The sequence below is a fragment of the Xenopus tropicalis genome, chromosome 6 (assembly GCF_000004195.4).
Source record: "Xenopus tropicalis strain Nigerian chromosome 6, UCB_Xtro_10.0, whole genome shotgun sequence".
NCBI classification, from domain to species: domain Eukaryota; kingdom Metazoa; phylum Chordata; class Amphibia; order Anura; family Pipidae; genus Xenopus; species Xenopus tropicalis.
In genome coordinates this window covers 52,462,833-52,487,033 of record NC_030682.2, presented here as the reverse complement: position 1 = coordinate 52,487,033, position 24,201 = coordinate 52,462,833, and the positions used below count along the sequence as shown (strand labels likewise).

The 24,201-nt window shown below is 39.0% G+C and overlaps 1 protein-coding gene across 2 annotated transcripts; it reads right to left on the bottom strand.

Annotated features, from left to right (window-relative positions):
* Window positions 1-4,615: 4,615 nt before the first annotated feature.
* acp3 (acid phosphatase 3) lies at window positions 4,616-23,571 on the bottom strand. 2 transcript variants are annotated; one of them, XM_004915370.4, is made up of 11 exons: window positions 23,348-23,554; window positions 21,641-21,736; window positions 19,561-19,647; window positions 18,450-18,602; window positions 16,946-17,044; window positions 14,212-14,307; window positions 12,825-12,957; window positions 11,762-11,847; window positions 8,763-8,869; window positions 7,276-7,445; window positions 4,616-4,947 (listed from the first exon to the last, which is right to left on the bottom strand). In XM_004915370.4, exons 1-11 carry the CDS (start codon window positions 23,459-23,461, stop codon window positions 4,829-4,831), a joined length of 1,260 nt encoding a protein of 419 aa, XP_004915427.2. In that variant the 5' UTR covers window positions 23,462-23,554; the 3' UTR covers window positions 4,616-4,828. The 2 variants fall into 2 exon arrangements, with proteins under 2 accessions (XP_004915427.2, XP_031760056.1); XM_031904196.1 differs by lacking the exons at window positions 4,616-4,947; window positions 7,276-7,445; window positions 8,763-8,869 and adding an exon at window positions 11,153-11,327 and having other exon boundaries at window positions 23,348-23,571.
* Window positions 23,572-24,201: the final 630 nt, after the last annotated feature.

Here is a 24,201-nt window from a genome sequence, read left to right as displayed (position 1 = left end):
GATCTTTTAGAAAAGGGAAGGGACATCTGCCATTGACTTCTACATGATCTTGGGAAGTTTTAGCTGGTCGGATTCGGTTTTTTTCTGTGACTTAGTGGTAAAATAAAAAAAATAATAATTGTCAAGAGACATGTTTGGAAGGTGGTCCCTGTACTGCAGAGCATATTATTTTAACTCTTTTCAGATAACTTAAAAAAGAACAAGTTGAGACACAATGTTAACAGATTTGTGTGTTTTACATGGGCCCTGCATGTACCTTTTCCTTGCATTACATGTCTAACGCATCGGAACAACTTTACTTGAATCTTATGCACACATGTTTATCCTTCACCTCCCTCCCTGTACATTATCTGTAATCAGGGCTCCTGAGTCCTAAGTTCATAGTTAGACCTCCTCCTTGCTTCATGTTGGGAGAACGTATGAAGGTGTGTCACAAAAAGGGAGGTCTGGCAAAGACGAGCACTCATGGTGCAGTGTAATAGCAAGTGATATGGGGAGGCAAAAGAATGAAATTCATCCAAATCAGGGTTAAAGGAGAAGGAAAGGCAAAGTCACTTGGGGGTGCCAAAATGTTAGGCACTCCCAAGTGACTTAAATTGCCTACCCGGGGGTAGGCCCGGGGTAGCTGCAATCGCTTCCTCCTTCCTGGTTCTGTGTGTGCGCATGCGCAGTAGAGTGAAAAGACGAACTTTAACAGAGAAGTCGGCTTTTCACTCTACTGCGCATGCACCTGTCGTTTAGTCCTTGCAAAACAAAGCCGGAAGGAGGAAGCGCTCCGCTACAGGTACCCCGGGCTGGTGCTGTTTTCTCCTAACAGGGGCACCAGCCCGGGGTACAAGGTAAGCGATTAAAGTCACTTGGGGTGTCTAACATTTTGGCACCCCCAAGTGACTTTGCCTTTCCTTGTCCTTTAAGAGTAATGTTCCCCTCTAATTTCTTTTTGGCTGTGTGCGCAAAAAAATCCCATTTAAAACACAGACAGAGACCATATTTGATCCTTTTCTAGATAGTATATCCCAAATTAAAAATATGTATTAAATGTAAAGGTTTGGTACTATTGCTTTCCTACAAAGAAACTTTATTGACATAGGTAATATAATGAATTAGAAATGACGGATTTGTTGTATAATTTTTGCAGAAGGCTGTACATATAGCATCAGGATAGTGATGCACTGGTCCAGAATTTCTCATCTACTTCCAACTCTAACTTGCCCCTTCTCAACCTGGCCCAGGGTTGAGAGGGACCTTCAGAACCTGTGACCTTTATATGATCTTATAATGACTAATAAGCATTTCATTAACCCCAGACATTCCAGTAGGATAACTGCAGAAATTGACAATGAACACTCCATTAACACTTAACATGCTAGTGAAATCACTACAGAGATGGCTAATGAGCACTCTGTTAACCCCAGACATGCCATTAAGATTACAACAGAAATAGACAGATTGAAAATATTACCTCAAATTGTTCTCTTTCCCAGTGCTTTCAAGCTGCCTATCTTTCTTGACACCCTCTGCCTAGCTGAAATGTCTGCACAAAAATGCCACAGTGGAATGCATGGCCATCTTTGATTTTTTCCCCCTCACCTTTCAAATGAGAAGTACATTTTTTCAGAGGCATCATTCTAAGACAGTCTCTTCCTAGTCATTGTGTTTTGGTTCTTGATATTAACCATTTCATAATTTTCCCCAACTTTTCCCTCAGTGCTCATAATGCAGTCAGACAACTTTTATGGTTTATTTAAAGTTTTGGCTCTGTGCAAAATAAAGCATATTTATAATTAGTTCTCTGTTATTTGTATCTCAAAGCACTGAAATTCAAAATAATATATTTTTACATGTACCCACTGTGGGACTGTTTTTCTTACGCAGGTTTGGTCTTATATTTGCAAAAAACTGAAAGTGTCAGTGAAGTGTAGAGGCATTGGTCAGCCAATTTTTCTATTTTAACCAATGTGGTACTAAGATCACTGCACTTTGCGAAGCTAAACCATTTGGCACAGGCTCCAAATACACAAACACCCCAAACATCATTGGTAGCTCAAAACTTAATGAACATTTAAAAAAAACACAGAGGTGCTGAATTCATATGGCCAAATGCACTTGGGCATCTACAGAAAAATTTTCAGGGGGACAAAGTCATCAAGAAAAACAACCTATATTTTCAAGACTAAACCTATATACAATAGTTAGGTGCCAAGTTTGTAGGAATCCAATTCATTGGCAAAGGCCAAGGGCCAGTCTTACCAATTGCAGGGCCCAATTGGAACCATTTGGTACATTTAGTACATTGTAAATTGTGGTTAGTACAGGGGAATATTTATGCTGCCATAGTTGTTATGGTATCTTTCTGTACAGGCTATGAGCATTCTCCCAGCATTTGAGCATTCTCCCAGCATTTGAACATATCTCCCAACATTTGAAAGATACAAAGATGGCAATTTTTTTTTGACCACGTCCATGTTTGCAAACACACCTCCTAAATACCACTCCCATTTTACAAAATTTGATAGATTATTTAAAGTTTGAACACATTTATGGAGGTTTTGGGGTCTTGTTTTATGTGTTATTACAGTTTTGCTAAAAAAAAAAAAACTAAAATTGCCCTTTAAGCTGCAAGTCTCAGTTCCCCAAGACACCTGTTTATCTTATTAGTTACAATTGCACCTAAGTACAATTGGTGGTTCTTATCTTCTGTCCCTTTCTATATACTCCATGCTAAGGTACATTATCTGTTTTTTATATGTTCCCTCCCCAGTTTGATTCCTTTTTTTTTAGTTTTCTTTTTTTAATCTATCCTTTCTCTGCATTCTGTGCTTTTTTTTCTTCCTTTCCTCTTAGCAATTTTTCTTCTGCTCTCCTTCCCCCTCCATATTCCTTTTTCTCCCATTAACCCCTTTCAGTCACTCTCCTTACTATTCCAGTTAAAAAAAAAAGGCTGTCCACAGAATACTACTTACATTTAAACCTGGTTAATTATATTTTATTATCTTATCTGCAAAGAACGCCTCTCATACAGGGCTGTGCATGCGTGCTGTGCATTAGGACGGTGAGTGCAGATTTTCAAACTCTCCAGTCGTACAGCACCCACACTCAGCACGCACGCACAGATCTGAGAAGAGCTCTTTGCAGATAACATAATAAAATAGACTTAACCAGGTTTATATCATTGTCTGGACAACTTTTTTTTTACGTAGTAGACCCGCTGGGAGAAAGGGCTATTAAAGTCAACTAGCTGGTGGCAAAGGCCTCCCCCCTTCCTTCTGATGGCTATGGGTAGAGGGGATGAGGGCTGTTTAAGTAAAGAGTATGAACCATGAAAATCTGCCGTGTGCAGTGATGCTAATTTTTTTTGGCTATGTGCACTTGGTAAACATATTAACCCAGGACGTGCCAGTATAATGACTGTAGGAATGACCAATGTGCATTTCATTAAAGAAGAAGAAAAGGTAAGTAAGCTTTATCAGAAAGGTATATGTAAATACAGGCATAAGGAGTTGCAGAACTGCTGCTCTGAGTCCTTTGTGAAAAGAAGCACCACATTTCTTTCATTCTGTTCTGTACACATGATCTTCTGTGTTAGACTTCCTTCTCAGCAAAATTCTTCAGACCACAGCACGAGCCTCTGCATCTTCCTCTTCTCTCCTCTCTCCCCCCCCTTCTCCTTCTCCCTCATCCCCCCTTCCCTCTGCAGCAAGAAATACAGGCAGCTGGAGATATGCAAGCAGGGAAGTGAAGTCAGACCAAGCTAAAATGGCAGCTGCTATCTTAAACAAACAGAGGGAGCTTCTAGGGCTGTTTACTCAGGTATGGTAAAGCATTCTACAGAATAAATATGGTGGGCGCCTATGATGTTGAAGACTAAAACAACGATTATAGCATGAACCTTTTTCATGCTGCAAATTGTAGAATCTACAACATTGGCACTTTCCTAGTGGCAGCGCCTGGCAACTCCCATTTTCATTCAAGGAAAATGATTTAACTTGTATTTATTCTATTCCCTTTTTTTAAATGTCTTCTATTCCAAGCAAAATGATTGCAATTTATTGTAAGGTCCAACCAGAACAAATTTTTAGGGGGAACCAGTGGCGTTTTTGGCCCTCGGGGGGGGGGGGGTGTATCGCTAGTGTAGAGAGTGCAGTTGTGCTCTAGCAGAGCCGAATTTCCATTTTTAAAAACAGAAATTTAGCTCTCAAAGTTACCAGGAGCAGCTTTATGCTGCCCCTGTTAACTCTGGGGGCACTGCCATCTGAGGCGAGTTTCTCAACTTGCCTCATGGTAGCAGTGCTTTTGGGGGGAACACTGTATTGAGCAAATCTAATTGTAGTACCAGGAGCCAAAAGATTGCATCCTCTGGCCTGAGCCCAAGCAAATCTTAGCTAGTGCGGCCAACTTTAGACCAAAGTCACACATTACACAGGGTCTGTTTTTTCCACCGGTGCTTGGTAAGTAGGCAGAGAGAAGTGGATATGCTTTCATATGCAGCTTTGCGTTGCTGCACTGACAGGCACAGTGTCGGGCAGAGTGCAGCTACATAGTGTGGAATTGGCCCAAAAATGCATGCTTACTTGGTGGTATTGCTTTAAATGAAAAGATGACTGTATAAACAATGTTAAAGTCCATAAATATCATTCTTCCTGTGGCCATCCTTATTCCAGACTAAAATATGAATGTTAAAACAAGTCTATAGTGGTAGGATGTTTGTATTACTGTGCCACATGCTATTTCCATGGGGTCCATCTTGTTCAGTATTTATGTAGTAAGTATTTTTTCCATGAAATGGCCCATTTTCTTTGCACTGATGACTCAGCATCGGATATCCAAGTTATATCGTCTCATAGTTTTCTCCACAGAAGTATCTCCGATTGCGGATGATTATGAACAGCAACACAATAACTGCCAATATCAGCAATGTCACAGTAATGCTCAGTCCAATAATAGTCCCTAGAAAAAATAAGTAAAATGTGAAATCTCTTTGATTTCGTAATAATAAATAAAACCATTATCACATTACATCAGAAAAACCCTTTTTTTAAAAAAATCATTTTTGGTGTATAAACAGTTGTCACACAGTATGATTTTATACTTTTATCTACATTAATCTGAGGAGCCCATGGCAAATGGGAGGAAGGTGTTATCAGATAAGGACAGAAAAAAAAAGTCAGGACAGGTGTTAGGTTGCAAATCTTGCTATAGTCTAGGTATTGTATTATGAGATTTTAGATAATAATAATAATGAGATAATAGTTTTAATGTGCACATCAAACTCTCTTTCAGCCAGTCTAGTAATAAAGCACTGGCACACCCTGTATGCACATGAAAAGGCAAAATAAAATTGCTCCAAAATTGCTGTATAACTTTTCACTGCTGTGGATGGACACACAGCCCAGGGCCGCAAAAAAGATCAGAAGAAGATTGTGATGTAGTACTATGAACAGGAGCACCTGCTCAGGGTCTCGGGCAAGCAGTTATAATCACTGGGGGATGCCTAACATTTGGCATCCCCCGCCCCCCAGTGATTATACCTTTCCATTCAATTCATGACTATACCAGGTTATCATATGAGGCCCTGGTTTGGTGATAACTAGTGTGACTCTAAAGGTGGCCATACACGCACCGATATTATCGTACGAAACCTCGTTTCGTACGATAATCGGTGCGTGTATGGCATGTCAGCGAGCCGACCGATATCGCAGGAAGCTGCTGAAATCGGTCGGCTCGCCGATCGGCCAAGTTAGAAAATTTTGATCGGGCGCCATAGAAGGCGCCTGACCAAAATTCTCCCTTCAGAGCTGAATCGGCAGAAGGAGGTAGAAATCCTATTGTTTCTACCTCCTTACCTGCCGATTCAGCCCTGAATGGTGTGTGGCGGATCTGACGATGTTTCGTGCGACCGACGGTCGTACGAAACATCGTGAGATCGCCACGTGTATGGCCAGCTTAACCCAGTGGCCGTCAGACCTTTCCTGTCCAAGACCATCTTGGTTAGATTTCCCTTATCTTATAGCAGGGTTACAGATATGTGGTTATGATACTAATCAACCCTCTTTTTACTATATTTTCTGGTGTATGAAGTATTTGATGAGAAAAAGCACATTGGATATCCTTAACATCTAAAATTTTAATTTATACAGTTGGTTTTGCATATTATGTGTGCCAAACAAAATATCTTTGACTGTAATGATAAAAAAATTCTGTTTACAGATAAATATTAGAGCATTAATCCTAATGTAAGACTAAATAATTAGTTTAGCATTTCTTTTTCTTTGTCTGTATGAGGCAGTCTCCTCAACCTAATTTATTTGTTTTTATCCAGGAAAGAATAGATGATGCCATAGAAGGAAACTATACTGTAAAATGGTCATAATCATTACCATTAAGTGCAGATTTCCTTAATATCACACATGCCATTTTCTCCACCAATCCTGGTGACTATCTTTAGTATACACTGACAGGCGCAGCATCTGCCTGTTAGTGCAAACTAAATCAGATAGTAATTTGAATGACAGACTGGAAAATGAATTGAAGTGCACCTGAATAGACAGATTTGTAAGAGAAAGAATGAAACTGTAGAGCAAATGTATTTGATTACAGGAGTTTGTGATCCCTCAGCCAGATTGCATTTTAAATTGGAAGCTAAAAAGAAGTCGATTTGGAAGGCAAATCATTCAAAAAATATAAGAAATAATAAACAAAGACGAATTAAAAGGTTGATAAGTATAAACTGTTTTGTAACTGATAGAAAATTAATCTACATCTTAAACACACATGCTTCAACTTTCACATTCTAAAACTCATTGTTAATTAAGACAATAAGCACCTGGTATTTCCCTAAACATTCTTGTAAGACTCAAATTGCACAACAATCAGAGCTGTCAACCCCCCTATATTTTCAGTAGTTACCCTATTTTGGCACCTCTCCTCTGGTCTCCTGGCCGCCCATAGAATTCTCACAATTTTTTCTAAAGCTCTGTGCCTAAGGAATTGTATATGTGTAGGTAGCAAATTTTCGGCGTCAGCGGCGCATGTGTGTGTGATGTCACTTCTGGTAAGCAAATAAACATTTTGGGGAATTGCTTGTGCGGACCGCATCTTCCCCTGGGTGCTGCACCTTCAAGGTTGACAGCTCTGTGACACTCTAAAAATTGTTGGGAATGCATCATATCCCTACTTTTAGATTTGGTCAACCACCAAATCCACCATAAACGATTTGACATTCATTTTCTTAACTTCTTAATCAGACAGGTCTGCACAGTGGAACATTCATCATACCGGAATCTTTTGGTGATAATCCACATTCTTCCTCCCAGTCTTGTGTAATTATTGGGGAAGTAAGTTCAATAAATTGATGAAGAGGACAAGAAAAGGCACATCCTGGCAAAGTGAGTGGGTAGGGTTCCACTGCTGAGTCGTTTCGATAGTACATCTCAATGCTATATTGCCTGTTTGTAATAACACAAAGTCCATTTTTAATATTTTTATTTCAGCAGCACATATTTCTATTATTATTAAGATTATTTCTTCTGGGAGCTTTTGTACAATGAATAATAGAGAGATGCAGGGTTGACTCCTCTTAAACAGCATTACATTTATATCCAGTTTCCCTCTAGGTACTCCTCTCCTGCCTCCTACCCAATCTGATTGGCATAGGCAGTGCTGCTGCCCTGCACTGGTAAAACTGGTGTGTTTGCTGCAAAAACGTAGCCATGGGGGCAGCCATTCAAGCTGGAAAAAAGGAGAAAAGGCACAGGTTACATGCTACATAACCTATGCCTTTTCCTCTTTTGAATGACTGCTCCAATGGCTACACTGAAGCTTTTTATATAAACTATAGTAAGCTTTCTTGGGAAAACAGCCCAGTTTTACCAATGCCGGGCAATAGTTTTGCAACAAATGTTACCTTTAGACCTTAGTGATGTTTCTATTACTGATATATTTTTACAAGGTTGCTTTTTTGCTAATATTACTATGTTACTATAATAAGTTCTAAAGGTACAAAGATTTTTTTGGTGTTAATCTTCTTGCGTTACTTTAGTATATGGTGTATTTATGGATTTATTTTTTCGACAGATTTTTTGTTCAAAAAAATTTATTGGAGTTTATGTTTATTTCATGGACTTTTTGCACATGGATAATTGCTTTTTCTTATTGAGAATTGCCACTATGGAATTTTGTCTCTGTATTTTAAATATGCTAAATGTATAATTATGTATGCTTAGTAATTGTGGGATTATTTAATCACTTTCATTGCACTGGTTTGTACGCCTGATGAAGGAGTACGCCCCCAAAACGTTGCTGCCACACTTTGATTAAATATGCAGGGGCTCAGCCCCACTTGCATCACACTTGCTGGGGTGGTCAATTTTTTGAAGGATTCATGTTACAGCATTTGCATTACCTCTTTGAAAGTCAGTTGTACAACTTAATGCAATGGGATTTGTGCATGGCCATTGAAGGTGCAGACTAACTAGGGTTTACTTTTTACAGAATGGCAAAGATTGAATGTGGTTAGTATTTTAAACAGTTTAATTTCATAAGTACATTAATAGAGGACAAATGTGCATTTTTAGGAAAACTGCGACAAAAATGGGGGGGAAAGTACCAACTTTAATAGTTTCTTATTGGTGGGACTGCAAAAACCTGTAAAAAAATCAGGTAAATGTAAAATAGATTTGTCTGTAAATTCTTGATGGGCTCAACTTACTCTGGATTTTTTATTATAATACCTGGAAAGGATAGCAAGTCATTTTACTACCTACCCTTGTTCATCTTGGTAAAGCTCAAAAAGATGGCAAGCAGTATAGGGAATCAGCTTTCCATTAGAGACATTTAGTGCTGTATGGAGTCCAAATACTGTAGTATCATGCTGTAAAGCAAAGATAACATGATATTTCAGAGCTGCCGACAAAATACTTCTGTTAGCCGCTGGCAAAATAACCTGTTTTCTGACCAATGCACCATTACTTTAGTTACTACACAGTGTAATGTTAATGGATTTTAGATTATCTTTTTTGGGGGGTACTTTTACTTTCACTTTATAGTTGGTCATACATGGTCAGATTTTAGTTGCTGAACTTGTATGGGGTCAATACTGAGGGTCCGATTCACTAAAGGTCGATAACGCTTATTAGGGCTGATTCACTAAAGTGTGTTAAAACGTGCGCTATTTATAGCATGCAATAAAAATTTTATTGCGTCTAAATTTTCGCCACTTAATGCACGATTCACTATAAGCATACTTGCGCTAATTTACGTGCGATATTGCATGCGGCATTTACCGAACGCGCGCTAATTAACGCCTATTATTATTTGCGCTAATAGTCGCCGCGTATAAATAGTAGCATATAAATAGTAGCCACATATAAATAGTGCATATAAATAGTAGCATATAAATAGTAGCCAATAAATAGTAGCATATAAATAGTAGCCGCATATTAATATTTATATGCTACTTTTTATATGCGGCTACTATTTATATGCGGCTACTATTTATATGCTACTATTTATATGTGGCTACTATTTATATGCTACTTTTTATATGTGGCTACTATTTATATGCTACTATTTATATGTGGCTACTATTTATATGCTACTATTTATATGTGGCTACTATTTATATGCTACTATTTATATGTGGCTACTATTTATATGCGGCAAACTGGAGGCTGCATCACTCTAGGGCCAACAGAGACTTGAATAAACACTGCAAAGTCCATATTTTATTGCCAAAAGCTCATTAACTGTACTTTTCTATAATTACCGCCTGCCTCAAGTAGGTGTTAATTTTCGCATCGAATTTAGTGCATCTAAGTGTTTGTGAATCATGCGTTAGTATTCTTTTCTGCGCGCTAATTAACGCATGCATTAACATTACCGCATGCGGTTGCGCGCAAATGAACGCATGCGATAATACTGTAGTGAATCGCGCGCTAATTGTCACATCTTTCTTAACGCAAAAAAGCGTGTGATAAAAATTAACGCATTGTAGTGAATCAACCCTATTGCGTGCTTTTTTGCGTTAAAAAGCATGCGATAAATAAGTACCAATTCATCAAAGTCATTTCGCATGCGTTAATCCGCATATTGCATGCGCAAAAAAACGCATAATTGCAAAGCGTTATTTTTAACGCATTGCGTTAATTAGCGGAAAGAAATAGTACATGATTCACAAAAGCATATGAAGCGTTAAACGCGCAAAATATCGCATTAGTCTGTGCGAATATTAACACCTACATGGGTAGGTGGTACTTAAAGAAAATTGCAGTCCGTGAGCTTTTGGCAACACAACATGGAGTTTGCAGTCGGATTTTTTCAAGGATGTAATTGTCCTAGAGTGATGTAGCCTCCAGTTTTCAGTTAAATGGTAATTTTTAGAACAGCAGTTTTCAGAAAGTAATGGTTACGTGCGTAATATTGTGCGCTAAATATCACAGGCGGCGAAATATATCATGCGCGGTGGGAAATAACGCATTCGGTGTGAAATAACGCAAGAAAATCGCTCATCGCGAGTTAAATAACACAAAGAACATCGCTTCTTAATTATGACAAGTGTCCTTTTACTAAATCGAGCATTAAGTCACAAAAAATAAGAAGTGATAACATTTTTAACGCATGCTATAAATATTTATCAACCTTTAGTGAATCGGCCCCTGAGAGTCTAACCAGGGGCCGTTTGGGTTAGAGGAGGAGATTAAAATCCAAATGATTTAGGAGATGTTGCAGCCTTACTATTAGCCTCTGAACAAACGGTGTGGCAGGTATTGAAAGATTTCAAAGAGGTTGTTTACTGATTAAATTTTTGTGTGTGGGGTTTACATGTCCTTTAATTTTGTCTAGCATGTGGGAAGCCAACTTTTGTGGTGACTTTACCAATAACTGAATATTTCTCTGTATGACTAGCTTTATCTTTCATATTTGTTTCTACATTCGGAGCCTTATTTGTACATTTGTGTTTATTATAAATTATAATTATATTATAAATGTAGAAAATGCCACCCAGTTATGAAATAGGGTATTTATTTAAAAAAAACCAAAACTCTTCTTGGAGAAGCTTTAGGGCTCTGGTACACGGGGAGATTAGTCGCCCGCGAGCAGGGAGTTTTGCCGCGGGCGACTAATCTCCCCGTGTACCAGAGCCCTTAATGTCACTTGAAGGATGAGAGTATTCATGTCAGTGCTACTAAGCACGGCCTATTACCATATTTGCCTTTATTCATTATCATCTCCATCTTCCTTTTCCTTTCTCCCTCCCTCGTTTTTTTTTTCTTTTCTCTTTCCCTCCTTCTTCGTTCTTTCTCCCTTTCTTTCCTGCTTTCTGATTTTCCCTTTAAAGAGTATAAGGAAAAGTTACTGTATAGCATTGGCCTTGAAGTAATATTTTTGTGGATAACAATATGTCTAGAGGCTATTTGATTATTGTTATGTTTATTGCTGCGAATTTGAAATAAAAATTGTCAATTTAAAAAAAACAAAAACAAAACTATCTGCATGGGTTTCTTTTGGATCACAAAAAAAAAGCAATTGCAAATAGTCTTAAAATTATGTTATCTACTTCATACTAGCAATGAATACTACTCTGTATAAAGTAGGAGCACTTTCTCCAGTACATTGGGTCCAAAAACTCTCCACACAATAGAGTAAAACCTAAGCAATTATCAGAGACAGCTGAGCCCAAAGAGCATCAAAATAGAAAGGATAATCTGTCAGTAAAGGTGCTAAATTTCTACATACTGTAATATGAAAGGATTATGGTACTTACAGCAGAATATATTAAAATCCTTCTTTGAAATGAAGGTGTTTCTTTCATATTTGTGATATTTTGAATAATGCTGTTCAGAAGGACACCTATAAAAATAAATTAGGTTTTTAGTATAAAGATAACCTTAGGTTAATATCACATGGGGTGCATTTGAGCCCAGTGTATTTTAATCAGCTGAATGGATTTGCAAACGATTATAGGCAGCACTCCGTCTTTTTCATTAAAATGCCTTTATTGTCACAATACGGGCAGCAGCAGCAATGTTTCAAGCCTAATTGGCTCTTTATCAAGCTAACAATCAAGTGTACATGTGCTCCTTATATCCTGTATAACACAGCACCTCCTAGTGTTCAATTAATATGTAATACAAACGTACAATATTGCAAAAACACATGTTAAAAATAGTAACATGATATCCAGTCAAGTCTAACTGTTTCACTAATCTGTGATACAAAAAAAAAAATCCAGTGAAGTTGGAAAAAAGTGCAGTGAAGTTACTATTTAAACCAAAAATGCTGACCACAAAAAGAGTTTCAGCTAAAAGCTGTGTAATGGTTTCACACAGGTTTAATGCATGGAATCTGTAGGTAAGTGGGTCAGCTAAGGGCAAGTGGGGGAATAAATCAGAATATTCAGGTAGAAGTGGTATTGTGGGTCGCTCCCCAAGGATGTGCACAGGGTGGATGTGGCCCAGAAAAATATTTCTGCTAGTGGGCCTGGAACAGTAAACTCCTGTTCTGTTACTATAATCTTAATAAGCATTTTGGCAATCTCTATTTTTCAAATGGCAGCATTCAGTGGGTTTAATTATGTCATCCCAAAGCATCCCAAAGTGCAGTGAAAGCTTCCACTACTGTGCATGCCCCCACACTTCTTTAATTTATTACCATTGGCTGGCAATATAAATAATATTCTAAAAATGAGAAAGGAAGGGGCATGAGCAGTCAGTTGAAAGTGTCATTCTGAACATGTGTATATAAGTGTTGCAGTATGTATCAAAATATCTAATTATATAACAAAGTAATTATATCCAATTATTTCCAAAATTCTTGCTTCAACCTACCACCTTGCAGTCTGGACTTCTCTTGGTGCCTGTATATACCATAATTTGCAGATAATATTATCTCTGACAGATGCTGGAGTTTATTCATGGTCTCCTTAGATGCCCAGGTGGGTAGAGAGTAATTGTGTATAGTCTAAAGTAAAGAGAAGTAGAATTAAATATTATTTGTTACCTGCCTAGAGTGCTACACAATTGTCTTTTAAGTCTTCTTCAAGCACAGCCTTCACAATACTTCACCTTTTCAATAATTTGTTAATTAGGAAACTTGTGCCACTAACTCATTATGACACTGCTGTTTTTTTTAGCCAGCTTATTGCTTTAGCAATAGTTATAATTTAGATACTAGAACAAACATAAATACTGGCACAACAGGACTGTTTCAGCAGGATAAACTCTGCTAGTTTATTAAATGCAAACCCAGTAAGGTTTTGGGGCACACTCATTCTTCAGACATTATAATTAAGATACCACCAGGTATAGACTGGGATTCAAAATAGGGTTTGGTGTTTCAAGTACACAAAAGCCCAAACAACCCCAGGGCCGGAACTAGGGGTAGGCAGAAGAGGCAGCTGCCTAAGGCACAACGATTGGGGGTCGCCAGACAGGAACCTCTCCTATCTGCCCCTAGTCTGCGCTCCTTTGTCATTGCCCCTGGTCATCATTACGCGGTGGTGGCAATGACCCATCGCACCCCCACGGGAACTGCATAAAGCACATTCAAGAAGGGGGGGGAGGGCAGGGGTGAGGTGGCCCGGGGATATCTTAGAACCTGTCTAACTATCTAAAACACATGACTGTCATCTGTAGCTGTGTTATGAGCTTAGGGTGTGGTGGAATGCTAGCGGAACTGTCCGTTCAATAACGCATGGGGGGGGGAGGGAGGCTAAATACGAATAGTTTTTCTACTCTGGGGGATCTGGCTCCCAGACAATAAGCATGGAGTGACAGCATTTACTGATGGCTATAACTACTATGTAACTTTTTTTGCCATTTAGTGCTGTTATTAGGGGAGCATATGGGTAATTTAAAACTGCAAGTGCAAATTGCACTTTTGGGTGCTTTTTACAATGTTTTTTTTACCTACGATGCAGTATATTCCCTACAATTCCATTTGCAGCTGTGAGGGTAAATTTTGTTTGTTCAATTGCACCTAATGGTCAACACAATTGCAATTGTGGTTTGGTGGGAATCATGTGCAAACTTGTCAGTCAGGATGGCATCATTTCCGATGGTCTGTGTCAAAATTCTGCCTCTATGTGATTCTTTAAGATGGGTTTCAGCCTAAAGGTGCCAGTAACTCCAGGGCACACTTGAGCAATATTAACTACAAAAAAGGCAGCAGGATTGTACAGTGTCTTACAAATTTATACTCCCAAGCTTTACTTACCTCACAAAATAAAGCATCATAAGTTGTCCAAGCACCAAATTGGGAAAGCTGCTCAATGCTGAAGCCAGTGTTTTTAGATAAAATGTTTAGAAAATCCTGCAACAAAAAACATCTATTAAAGGAGACATATTGGATAAATGGGAAAAACGCTAATTTTGTAGGCAATTATGAATAATATACGGTGCTGGTTTCCGTTTGGGCTAAACATTAACCCTATCTGTAACAATAGCCCCATTTATTGGAGCTCCCTATAGATACTATCGCTTCTCTGTCCGAGTTTGAAATGGAGAGTGGGCGTGTCCTAACGGTCCCTGCCAGAAGCACAGTAGGAGGGGGAGAGCCAATCACAGCCCTGCAGTCACACAAGCAAAGACAGGCTTCAGTTCCCTATCAGGTCAGCCTAGCTGCTGATTGGTTCCTATCCTACAGTGCAGTGTACTGAGGGCCGCCGGCTCCCCAGCTTATCCAGTGAATTCAGCCAGCAGGAAGTGGAACTGATGGGCGGGGCTAGTGGGGTTTTGGGCGAATTTCTCAAAAAATCAGTCCAAAACACAACTTTTTAAGCACAAGCCTTCTATATCTAGAGGAGTATAATTCACTGGTACATTCATAATTTTTATAGGATATGTCTCCTTTAAGATTTCCTATTAAACATATTACAGTGGGTACTGACATATTGTACAATATACTGTATAAATATATATATATATTTTCAACATCAGCAAGAACCAGCAAAATGCATCCAATGTTTCAGTCTGTGTGTGCCATATTGTTCCTGCCCTTAGCTGCCTGTGTGTGCCATGCTCTCTCTGCCCTTAGCTTCCTGTGTGTGCCATGCTCTCTCTGCCCTTAGCTGCCTGTGTGTGCCATGTTCTGTCTGCCCTTAGCTGCCTGTGTGTGCCATGTTCTGTCTGCTCTTAGCTGCCTGTGTGTGCCATGCTCTGTCTGCCCTATGCTGCCTGTGGCAGCATAGGGCAGGTAGTACATACAGTGACACAATCTTGGCACTGCTCCTACTCTGCTTGCCCTACCCTGCCTGTGTGCGCCATACTCTGCCTGCCCTATGCTGCCTGTGTGCCATACTCTGCCTACCCTTAAATGTCTGTGTGTGCTATGCTCTGCCTGCCCTATGCTGCCTGTGTGTACCATACTCTGTCTGCCCTTAACTGTCTGTGTGTGCCATATTGTTCCTGCCCTTAGCTGCCTGTGTGTGCCATGCTCTCTCTGCCCTTAGCTTCCTGTGTGTGCCATGCTCTCTCTGCCCTTAGCTGCCTGTGTGTGCCATGCTCTGTCTGCCCTATGCTACCTGTGGCAGCATAGGGCAGGTAGTACATACAGTGACACAATCTTTGCACTGCTCCTACTCTGCTTGCCCTACCCTGCCTGTGTGCGCCATACTCTGCCTGCCCTATGCTGCCTGTGTGCCATACTCTGCCTACCCTTAAATGTCTGTGTGTGCCATGCTCTGCCTGCCCTATGCTGCCTGTGTGTACCATACTCTGTCTGCCCTTAACTGTCTGTGTGTGCCATATTGTTCCTGCCCTTAGCTGCCTCTGTGTGCCATGCTCTCTCTCTGCCCTTAGCTTCCTCTGTGTGCCATGCTCTCTCTGCCCTTAGCTGCCTGCGTGTGCCATGTTCTGTCTGCCCTTAGCTGCCTGTGTGTGCCATTTTCTGTCTGCTCTTAGCTGCCTGTGTGTGCCATGCTTTGTCAGGTAGTACATACAGTGACAAAAACTTGGCACTGCTCCTACAGTCTGAGGTGTGAACAGGAAAACAATGTAGGTGCAAAAGGTGTGAACTGTACAGGGGATTACATGTTTAAACAATACAGGGGGATTACAGCCTGAATCTAAGGTGTGAACAATGCAGAGGGCCAGTTAATCTCAGTACTGATACCATTAAAGCTTACACAAAGGTAAGCCATCAAAGCAGGCCTATGGGGGCCACAAAGAGGGGGTCGCGGGTCGAATGTGGCCTGTGGGCCGCCAGTTGGACAGCACTGGTTTAGGTGATTCAATGTGTAAACAGTCTTACATAGGTAAGTGCCCCCTCCAGCCAGCACAAAAGACTATAGGGTGCATATACATTCACAAGTGCAATGAAATTACACTTTGCTCACTGCACTTGTGGACTTTCAGGTGCCCTCTTATGTTTTATTGTCTTAAAGTGATACTGACACGAAAAAACTACTTTTCAAAATATGAATGTACATAAATAGCTACCTATAGGTCGTGTTGACAGTTTTTCGCTGACAGGTTTGGTTTTGTAAGTAATTGTTACTTGAAGTTCCTAAACCTGACTGTTTTACCAACCTGACTGTCCCTTCCCAACCTGTCAGTTATAGCTTCTAATGCTAACAGACAAATATGGCAGCCCCCTCATAGAGGAACACATGGGATCAGACAGGTTATGTAAACACATCAGGCAAATATTTTTATGGCAAAATTATAAAGTTCTTGCAAAGACAATGTTACGATTGATGTAAAAAAAGATTTACTTTCTGGTGTCAATATCTCTTTAAGTCAGAACACAAGCAATTCTGAGGATTAGGGTATTTCTTGCATGACAGCTTCTAGCCTGGTAATATAGGCATACATGTGCTAAGAATATAGGAATTTTAATGAAAGTCAGTGTCACAATCATTCCATTAACAATCCTTTGCTTGTAATTAAGACAGGCAAGAAGAATTGGAAACGTTCCCAATAAATTGCTTGGATTAATAAAAATACTATACCAAATACGGTTCCACAAGTTGATGATACTCCTTTGAACTGAAGGTTTCTTTTACGAGTTTTTCATAAAGTGGACAATTGGAAAAAGGCATGAGCAGCAACTGAAAAACATGTTACAACCTCATTAACAGTACGGCAGTTATGTTATGCATGAGAAACCTTAACATGTTTTTTTGTTTATCTAGGCAGCAGATCCTATAAACAAGCGAAATCAACTATTTTTCAATTGCTTTAGACATTTTATACTGACTTCTTTAGTCAGTTTTTTCAACTGCTAAAGGTGAATTTTAACTAAGCAGCCCAAACCCCTGGTGCTCTGTAGTCATAATTCACATTAAAAGCTTTACCCCTTTTGTGTTTCAGCACTGTAATCTGGTTTAATTATGATGTTTCTAGAAAATGGTATAATTTAATTTTCAGTCAACTCTGATTAAGAACAACATTAAAGCCTAGCGTCATCATACTAGTCAGTTTGACTAAACATAACCAGATTATTAAGTGATCAGTTATGGCTATGTAATCCTAAATGACCAACTGTTAGTATTTTTATTTACCTGATTTCTATAGTGTGTAGCTAATTTAAACATAAATAAAAACTTATTTTGCCTGCATGAAATCATTACCCATAACCCACATAACTGTAAATAATGAAGTTAAAAAATCAGAATTCAGTAGCCCCTATGTACTGTAAACCACTATAATGGTAGCACAGAATTCCTGGCATCCTGGCATAAAAGTAACACTAGGTTGTACAGTTATTTATCTATTGTTTCTGTTTTTAGATCTCAACAAATCTAACACTTTTCCATGCAAAGTTTACTTTCTGCTCTACAGTCATCTGGCACAGGCTGTGCTTAGTTCTAGCTGGCAACTGCCTCATAAGAAACAATGAGACAGTAACAGAACTGCCACTGGCGGAGCCTGGGTGCATTATGTGTAGCTGGGTCTCCCACTACCCTCCAGACACAAATTTTGGGCTGGATATGCATGCACACATGGCTCGAGGGGGTGCTGGCCCAGTAGTTCTGCCACTGCAATGAGATCACTCACTGAGAACAAGGGCAGCAGAAAGTCTCCTCTCCTTCTACTGAGAAAATGTAACTTTACAAACCAAACTTCTGTTTGTTTCATAGGAAGATTGTTTTTGAAGTCCAGGAGACAAACAAAAGCACTTCACGCACTAGCAAAATAATGCACTCATATGCACAAGAGCACCAGAGGTAAGCATGGGCTGATGAACAGACAAAGGGTGGCCAGGTATTGCTGCATAGGGCAATCGAATGACCCGCATTGCTCCTGGCCAGGTGCACCCTCCTATTTCTCAAAGATCTCAAACTCACTAGAGAGCAGAAAGCACATTCCTGTATGGTGAAAAACATAAAATATCAGCACAGCCTGAAATGATCCTTTGTCAAAACTGTGTTTCAAAGTTTCAGTATTGCTTTAACATTTTTTATACTGCCATTTTTCATCTGTAGACTTTATTTTCCAGCTAATTTTACTCACTTTGTCTTCAGTCTTGGACACTGTATGCACAGGTATGGGTTGCCAGAATATGCTAGAATTCCAGATTTGATCTCCAGCTGGCTGGAAAAGACCAGCAAGGTTTGCTTGAGCACTCATGATGGTGCGATCTATGTCAGTGCTTCTAACGTAAACCTAAGATTAGTAGAACATTTTTACATTTACATTTTATTACATTTACTAATTGCTTAACATTAAGGGGCACATGCATTAAAGTATTTTCCGAGTATGTTTTGCGAATATTCACATTAAATACGATAATGTTGCGTACTTTAATGAATGTGCCCCTGAAACTGTGTTTTCAACATAAGGCATCACAGATCACATTGGAAACAGGCCCAGATTTGTGGCGAGGTCACAAAGGCCCGGGCCTAGGGAGGCACAAATTTAGGGGCGGCATGCCGCCCCGCCGCAATAAAATTGTGAAATTTTGCTCCCATATGGAGCAATGGGGACTTCTCACTTCAAACAAAATATAAATAAGTTGCCCTTTCCCACAAAGAGAAGAAAATCAGTAACTCTACAAGGTCTGCTGCTTAGTTGTTTGTGTATTATCCATTTTGAATACATATTGGAGACAATATCTCTCAATTGTTAGCAAACAGTTTATGGAAATTTCTTATATTCCCCTAAAAGGCCACTGGAACACCACATTAATACTATGCAACTGGCCTTTGGTTGATGTGACCTAGAAATTCAGGAAGGAAGAAATTACGTCTTTTGTGCTTTTACTGATATTCTACAAATACAAGTTCTAATGTTGCTTGCAGCATGTTTGTTATGCTTGTTTTTGGGAACTTTTACATATCAATTAAAATGTAGAGTACAATGTTAAATAGATTGATCATGTTGCATTAAATAGTACTGTCCATTATGGCTACCCACGCAGATTTATTTTTGTTTAAACCTACATACTGTAATTGCCAGAACTTGCTACATTCTTGCATAATATCAACATTTGATCATTTTAGTAAAATATTTTCCTTTTAAAATTCCGTTTCAACAAAAATTCACAAACAGCATAAATGTGCTGTTCATTATAATTTGCTTTTCCAAAACCGTATGCTTCTTTGAATTCCTGAAGTTTGCTTACCTCACTTGGTCTGTACGATGCATTCAGAAACCTAGCATACCTCGTCCTAAGATATCTTCCCAGCTCATACTGCTGTTGTTTTCCAAGCTACTGATAGAGATAAAGTAATGTATGTATGTATAACTTGTATGTATTACTTTATTTATGAAGCGCCACAAGGGTACGCAGCGCTGTACAATCTTACAATATACAAAATTACACACAGGGAGGACAAGTGTTATAATAAATACAATAAATAAGTATAAATACACAGGGAGTAAGTGCCATGTGGTATGAGACACAGTAGGAAGGAGGTCCTTGCCCCATAGAGCTTACAGAGTAAGTGGTTGGGTAACATACAGGCACAAATTGGAAGGTACATTTTATCCACTAGAGAACCCAGAGTAAAACAAGCTGGGACTCAGGTCTCTCTATGTTGACCACTACAGAAAATCATGGATTAAATCACCTGGTTAAATTAATTTTCATTATTAAACTTTATTAAAATTTTTTAACTTAAACCTTGATCCCACAGGCCAGTCAAACCCATAGTGGCTTCACATGGCCTAAACTCATGGTCTAAGGAAGAAGCACTAGAATTGTTAGGTGCTCAAGACTGCACACCTATGGGATCCCATGGTGGTCTGCCAAAAAAACCTCTAAGAGGCCTGAACTTGTGCCTATGGTCACGCCGAATTTTGTAGGTTGGTGTCATAATAACATAACTCATTTTACTAGTTGGATATTGTTGCATGGGTTAAAATATAATGGGACTGAAAGGAAAATGGAAAGCTGTCAGAACGTGGGCCACATCAATGAAGTCCTCAATCCAACAGGGAAAATGATGTCTGTTCAAATGACATCTGGGCGGTTTTCGACCAGATAACATAATCTGGCCATCATAGTCTGAAGGGCCTGAATCGGCATCTTAAATCTGCCTGGCTACCTTTAAATGACAGCTATGAGGATAAGATTTTGTACAATCCTACAGAATCTCATGTGTAGTGTTTAGGGATGCACCAAATCCACTATTTGACCAAACCCCAAATCCTTCATAAAGGATTTGGCCCAATACCAAACCAAATCCAAATCGTAATTTACATATAGAAATTAGGATACAGAAAAATGTTCAACTTCCGTGTTTATGTGACAAATAGTCACGTGATTTCAAGGATTCAGTTTAGGTTCAGCCAGGAGCATGGATTCAGCTGAATCCAAATCCTGCCTAAAAAGGCTAAATCTTGGCCAAATCCTGAACCAAATCCTGGATTCGGTGCATCCCTAGTAGTGTTGCATGACAATATTTTGTGTAGTTTAGCCCTAAAACCCCTCATGTATATTCACCCATACAGAATGGTAAGCTGTTGATTGTGGCATTGAGAATGAATAACAGGTGAGTGACACCATTCCAGAAGTTTTTTGGTAAAATAAAACGACTTGCTTTATAAGCAACTAATGCAAGCTGCAGTACTTCCATATTTACCTCTTCCATTGTCAGTGTGTGTGCTCACATGTACACCTCATTTTAGCCATGGTAAATGCCTTGCCTACAGTTCTAAGATACCAGCTTTACAATTGTACCCATTTTGGTATGCCTTTCCTAAATCACACTTTTTTTTTACCAACATTTGCAGAACGTAACTTTTAGACTGTAAGCTCTTTTGGGCAGGGCCCTCTTCACTTCTTGTATTAGTTATTGGTTGCTTTGCATGTAAATCTCTATGTTTAATGTACACACTCATTTATTGCAACGCTGCAAAATATGTTGGCACTTTATAAATCTTAATAATAACACTCATGTTAATAATAAAACTCCTTTTGCCAAACTAATTTAGTATATTACTGCAGCTAACCACCTTAAGCTTTAATGAATCTAGTCCGCTTGAAATGAAAGCAATTTTCTCATAGTACCCCCTCTTTTGTACATGTAGTACCCATGTGGCACCAATCGTTTATCTGTGCTAAGAAAACATTTACATCCAGTATTAGAGGCCCTACACTTTTGTATTTTGTATTTTCTATAGTGTCCCATAAGTAAGCAGTGTTCACGAGATGTGTAGGCCAGGTGCTATAACCAAACCACATAAACAAAACCACATACCTTGGTGAGCTGGCCAAACCCATCAGGCCAGGAATCTTCTGTATGATTGTCATTGGGGAATGTTGCTATTGGACTCCTATCTCCATGACGATATAGCTGCCAAAATGAAGTGCACCTTCATATGATATAAATGAGGCATAATATATATTTCTGTTTAAAAGCTTATCTGTTTTTAATGAGAAAGAAACTTGCAAGGGGTAAAATGCCCTGCATTTAGTGCATGTTGCACCTTGTATTTCATTAAGCAAAGGTTGAAGCAAATAAAAAATCTGCCCCTACACTCTTAGAAGCTTCTTTATGTGCCTGCACCCAGAGCCATTGCATTGGACCAGATGCATAATCAAGCAGTGGTTCCAGGTGCAGGCACATAAAGAAGCTTTTAGGAGCATAGGAGCAGTTCCTTGACCTGTGTTTATCCCTAGTCTGAGAATTGCCCATGTGTGGCAGTTGCCTTACGCTAATTTATTTAACAATAAACTGAAGTTAAAAGCAAAAATCCATTAATACTGCTGTATCTAAAATCTCTAACACAATATTTAATATCAAACAAGCTTGCCAAAACAAACTTTGTGATCATCCACATGCTAGCATATTTCCATATGCCTTTGCAGCTTGGAAAATGTGGAGAAATAAGGAGGGGGGCATTGTCATTACAAACCAACAGGTTATGAAGCCCCAGTTTGAAACATCTGCACCTTGGTTATTTTAGCAACAAACTTAAGATGGCCATACAAAAGCCAGTAAAAGCTTTAATCAGCCTATTTAGCCCAGCTTGTGGGTCAAAATCCAAATCCTCTTGTTTGGTGACCTCCCTGTAAGAGCAATAAGCCTTTTGCTGTTGGCAAACAAAAAATCATTAATGCTTGATCCACTATTTATCAATTGAAGCAGGCTGTAAACCTAAGCAAGTGAATCTTTGCCTGATTTGATCAGGTGGCGGACCAGGTTAGGCTGGTCTGATAGTTTAGAAAACCTAGGGTTGGACCACATTACCTGTCTGATGTGTTTTTTGAAACCTACATGGGCAAATAAACTACCAACTCTGTATGAGGGATCTAGCTAGCAACTAATATTGATCTGTGTATAGCCATGATAATAAAAGCTGAGTGGCTGATCTTTAAAAAATTCTCTTCTAAAATATTTTTTGTAAAGGGCTCCTTAAATGTATTCGCATTATATAAAAGGTGGGTAATAAAAATATTTCTATTCATCAGAAAGAAAAAAAACAAGAACTAAAACATCTAAAGAGCCGTTTTCAAAATGTGAGTTTACTAGAACATGCATTAAGCAGAATGGGAACTTCAAGCCTTACATATAATAATTTACTTTCACTGGTGTCACCTCTACATACAGTATATATGTATATTTTTAGTTTGTATATACATTTAAACAATACATTAATAGATGGAGAGCAATACAATAACATTTCTGGGGACACTTCTAATTTTATGAATAATTGCAAGTGTTTTAAAATGAACACAAAGCACTGATGACCAAAACCCATCACTAAGATTTAGAGAGACATAGTTTTGCAACAACAGGCTCTTATGCTGTTTCCTACCTTTTTTATTGTCAGACTTTTGGCCAGGTTCCACTTAAGAAGAAAAACTTATCTCTTAATTCAGTTCCAATGTTCTACTGAAAGCTTTTTTCCTGGAACTAAATCTGGCCTTTATGTGAAAATATCAAACAAATCATCTTACTTACTATAACAGCAAATTTAAGTTCTCTTCCAGCAGCAATGTGAATAACAAGCGAAGATATCAGGCTGCAAAAGAAATAGAACTGTACAGAATGATACCAGCAACCCATTGCACTCATCTGTCTTTTGACTGCCGGCTTTGTCCTTAACCTTGCAGAGCACGTATTGCAATGAGGTTGCTGCTTGTTTTCACATTTGAGTTACAGGTGATACAGCAAAACAGGATAGACTGCTTTTAACAGAAAGGAGGTGGGGAGATAAATATTTGGTAAAGTCCTGATGACACTCATTTTATACCAATAGAATGGCACCATAAAAGTAGCTCTCTGCAGCCTTGCTAGCAATGTGATTTATTGCATTCTTTTTATACTAACAGAAAAGCACCATAAAAGTATCTTTAGGTATAATATGGAAGAAGAAGCAATGGGAATTTTGCATGTTATTATTCTCACATACATCTGCAGTATCACAGGTCATTGTGTTCTTGTATCAGGAGAACAATAACGTAGCATTTGAGAGGTTTCCTAACTTAGACTGTGACCTGAAATGTTTTTTGATCCAGTTTATTTGATCCAGTATACCTAGTCAACAAACCTGAACTCAACAAAGTTTTTAATTTCTTTTAGATTTAGCCCAACATTTGGTAAGGCCTCCCTTGCAATGTTTTGGCACCGCTGGTAGAAGCACATTGGCAACAGAATGCTTTAGAGTAGAAAACTACCCCTTGTGGGCCCCTCATGTCCCCAGTCCCCCCTCACAACCACGAGGTCTGCTTCCTTTATAGTTACACCACTGATTACAGTTAAAATAATTATGTTTAGTGCTTTGTATTTTCTGAAATAAACAGCTTTTTACACCA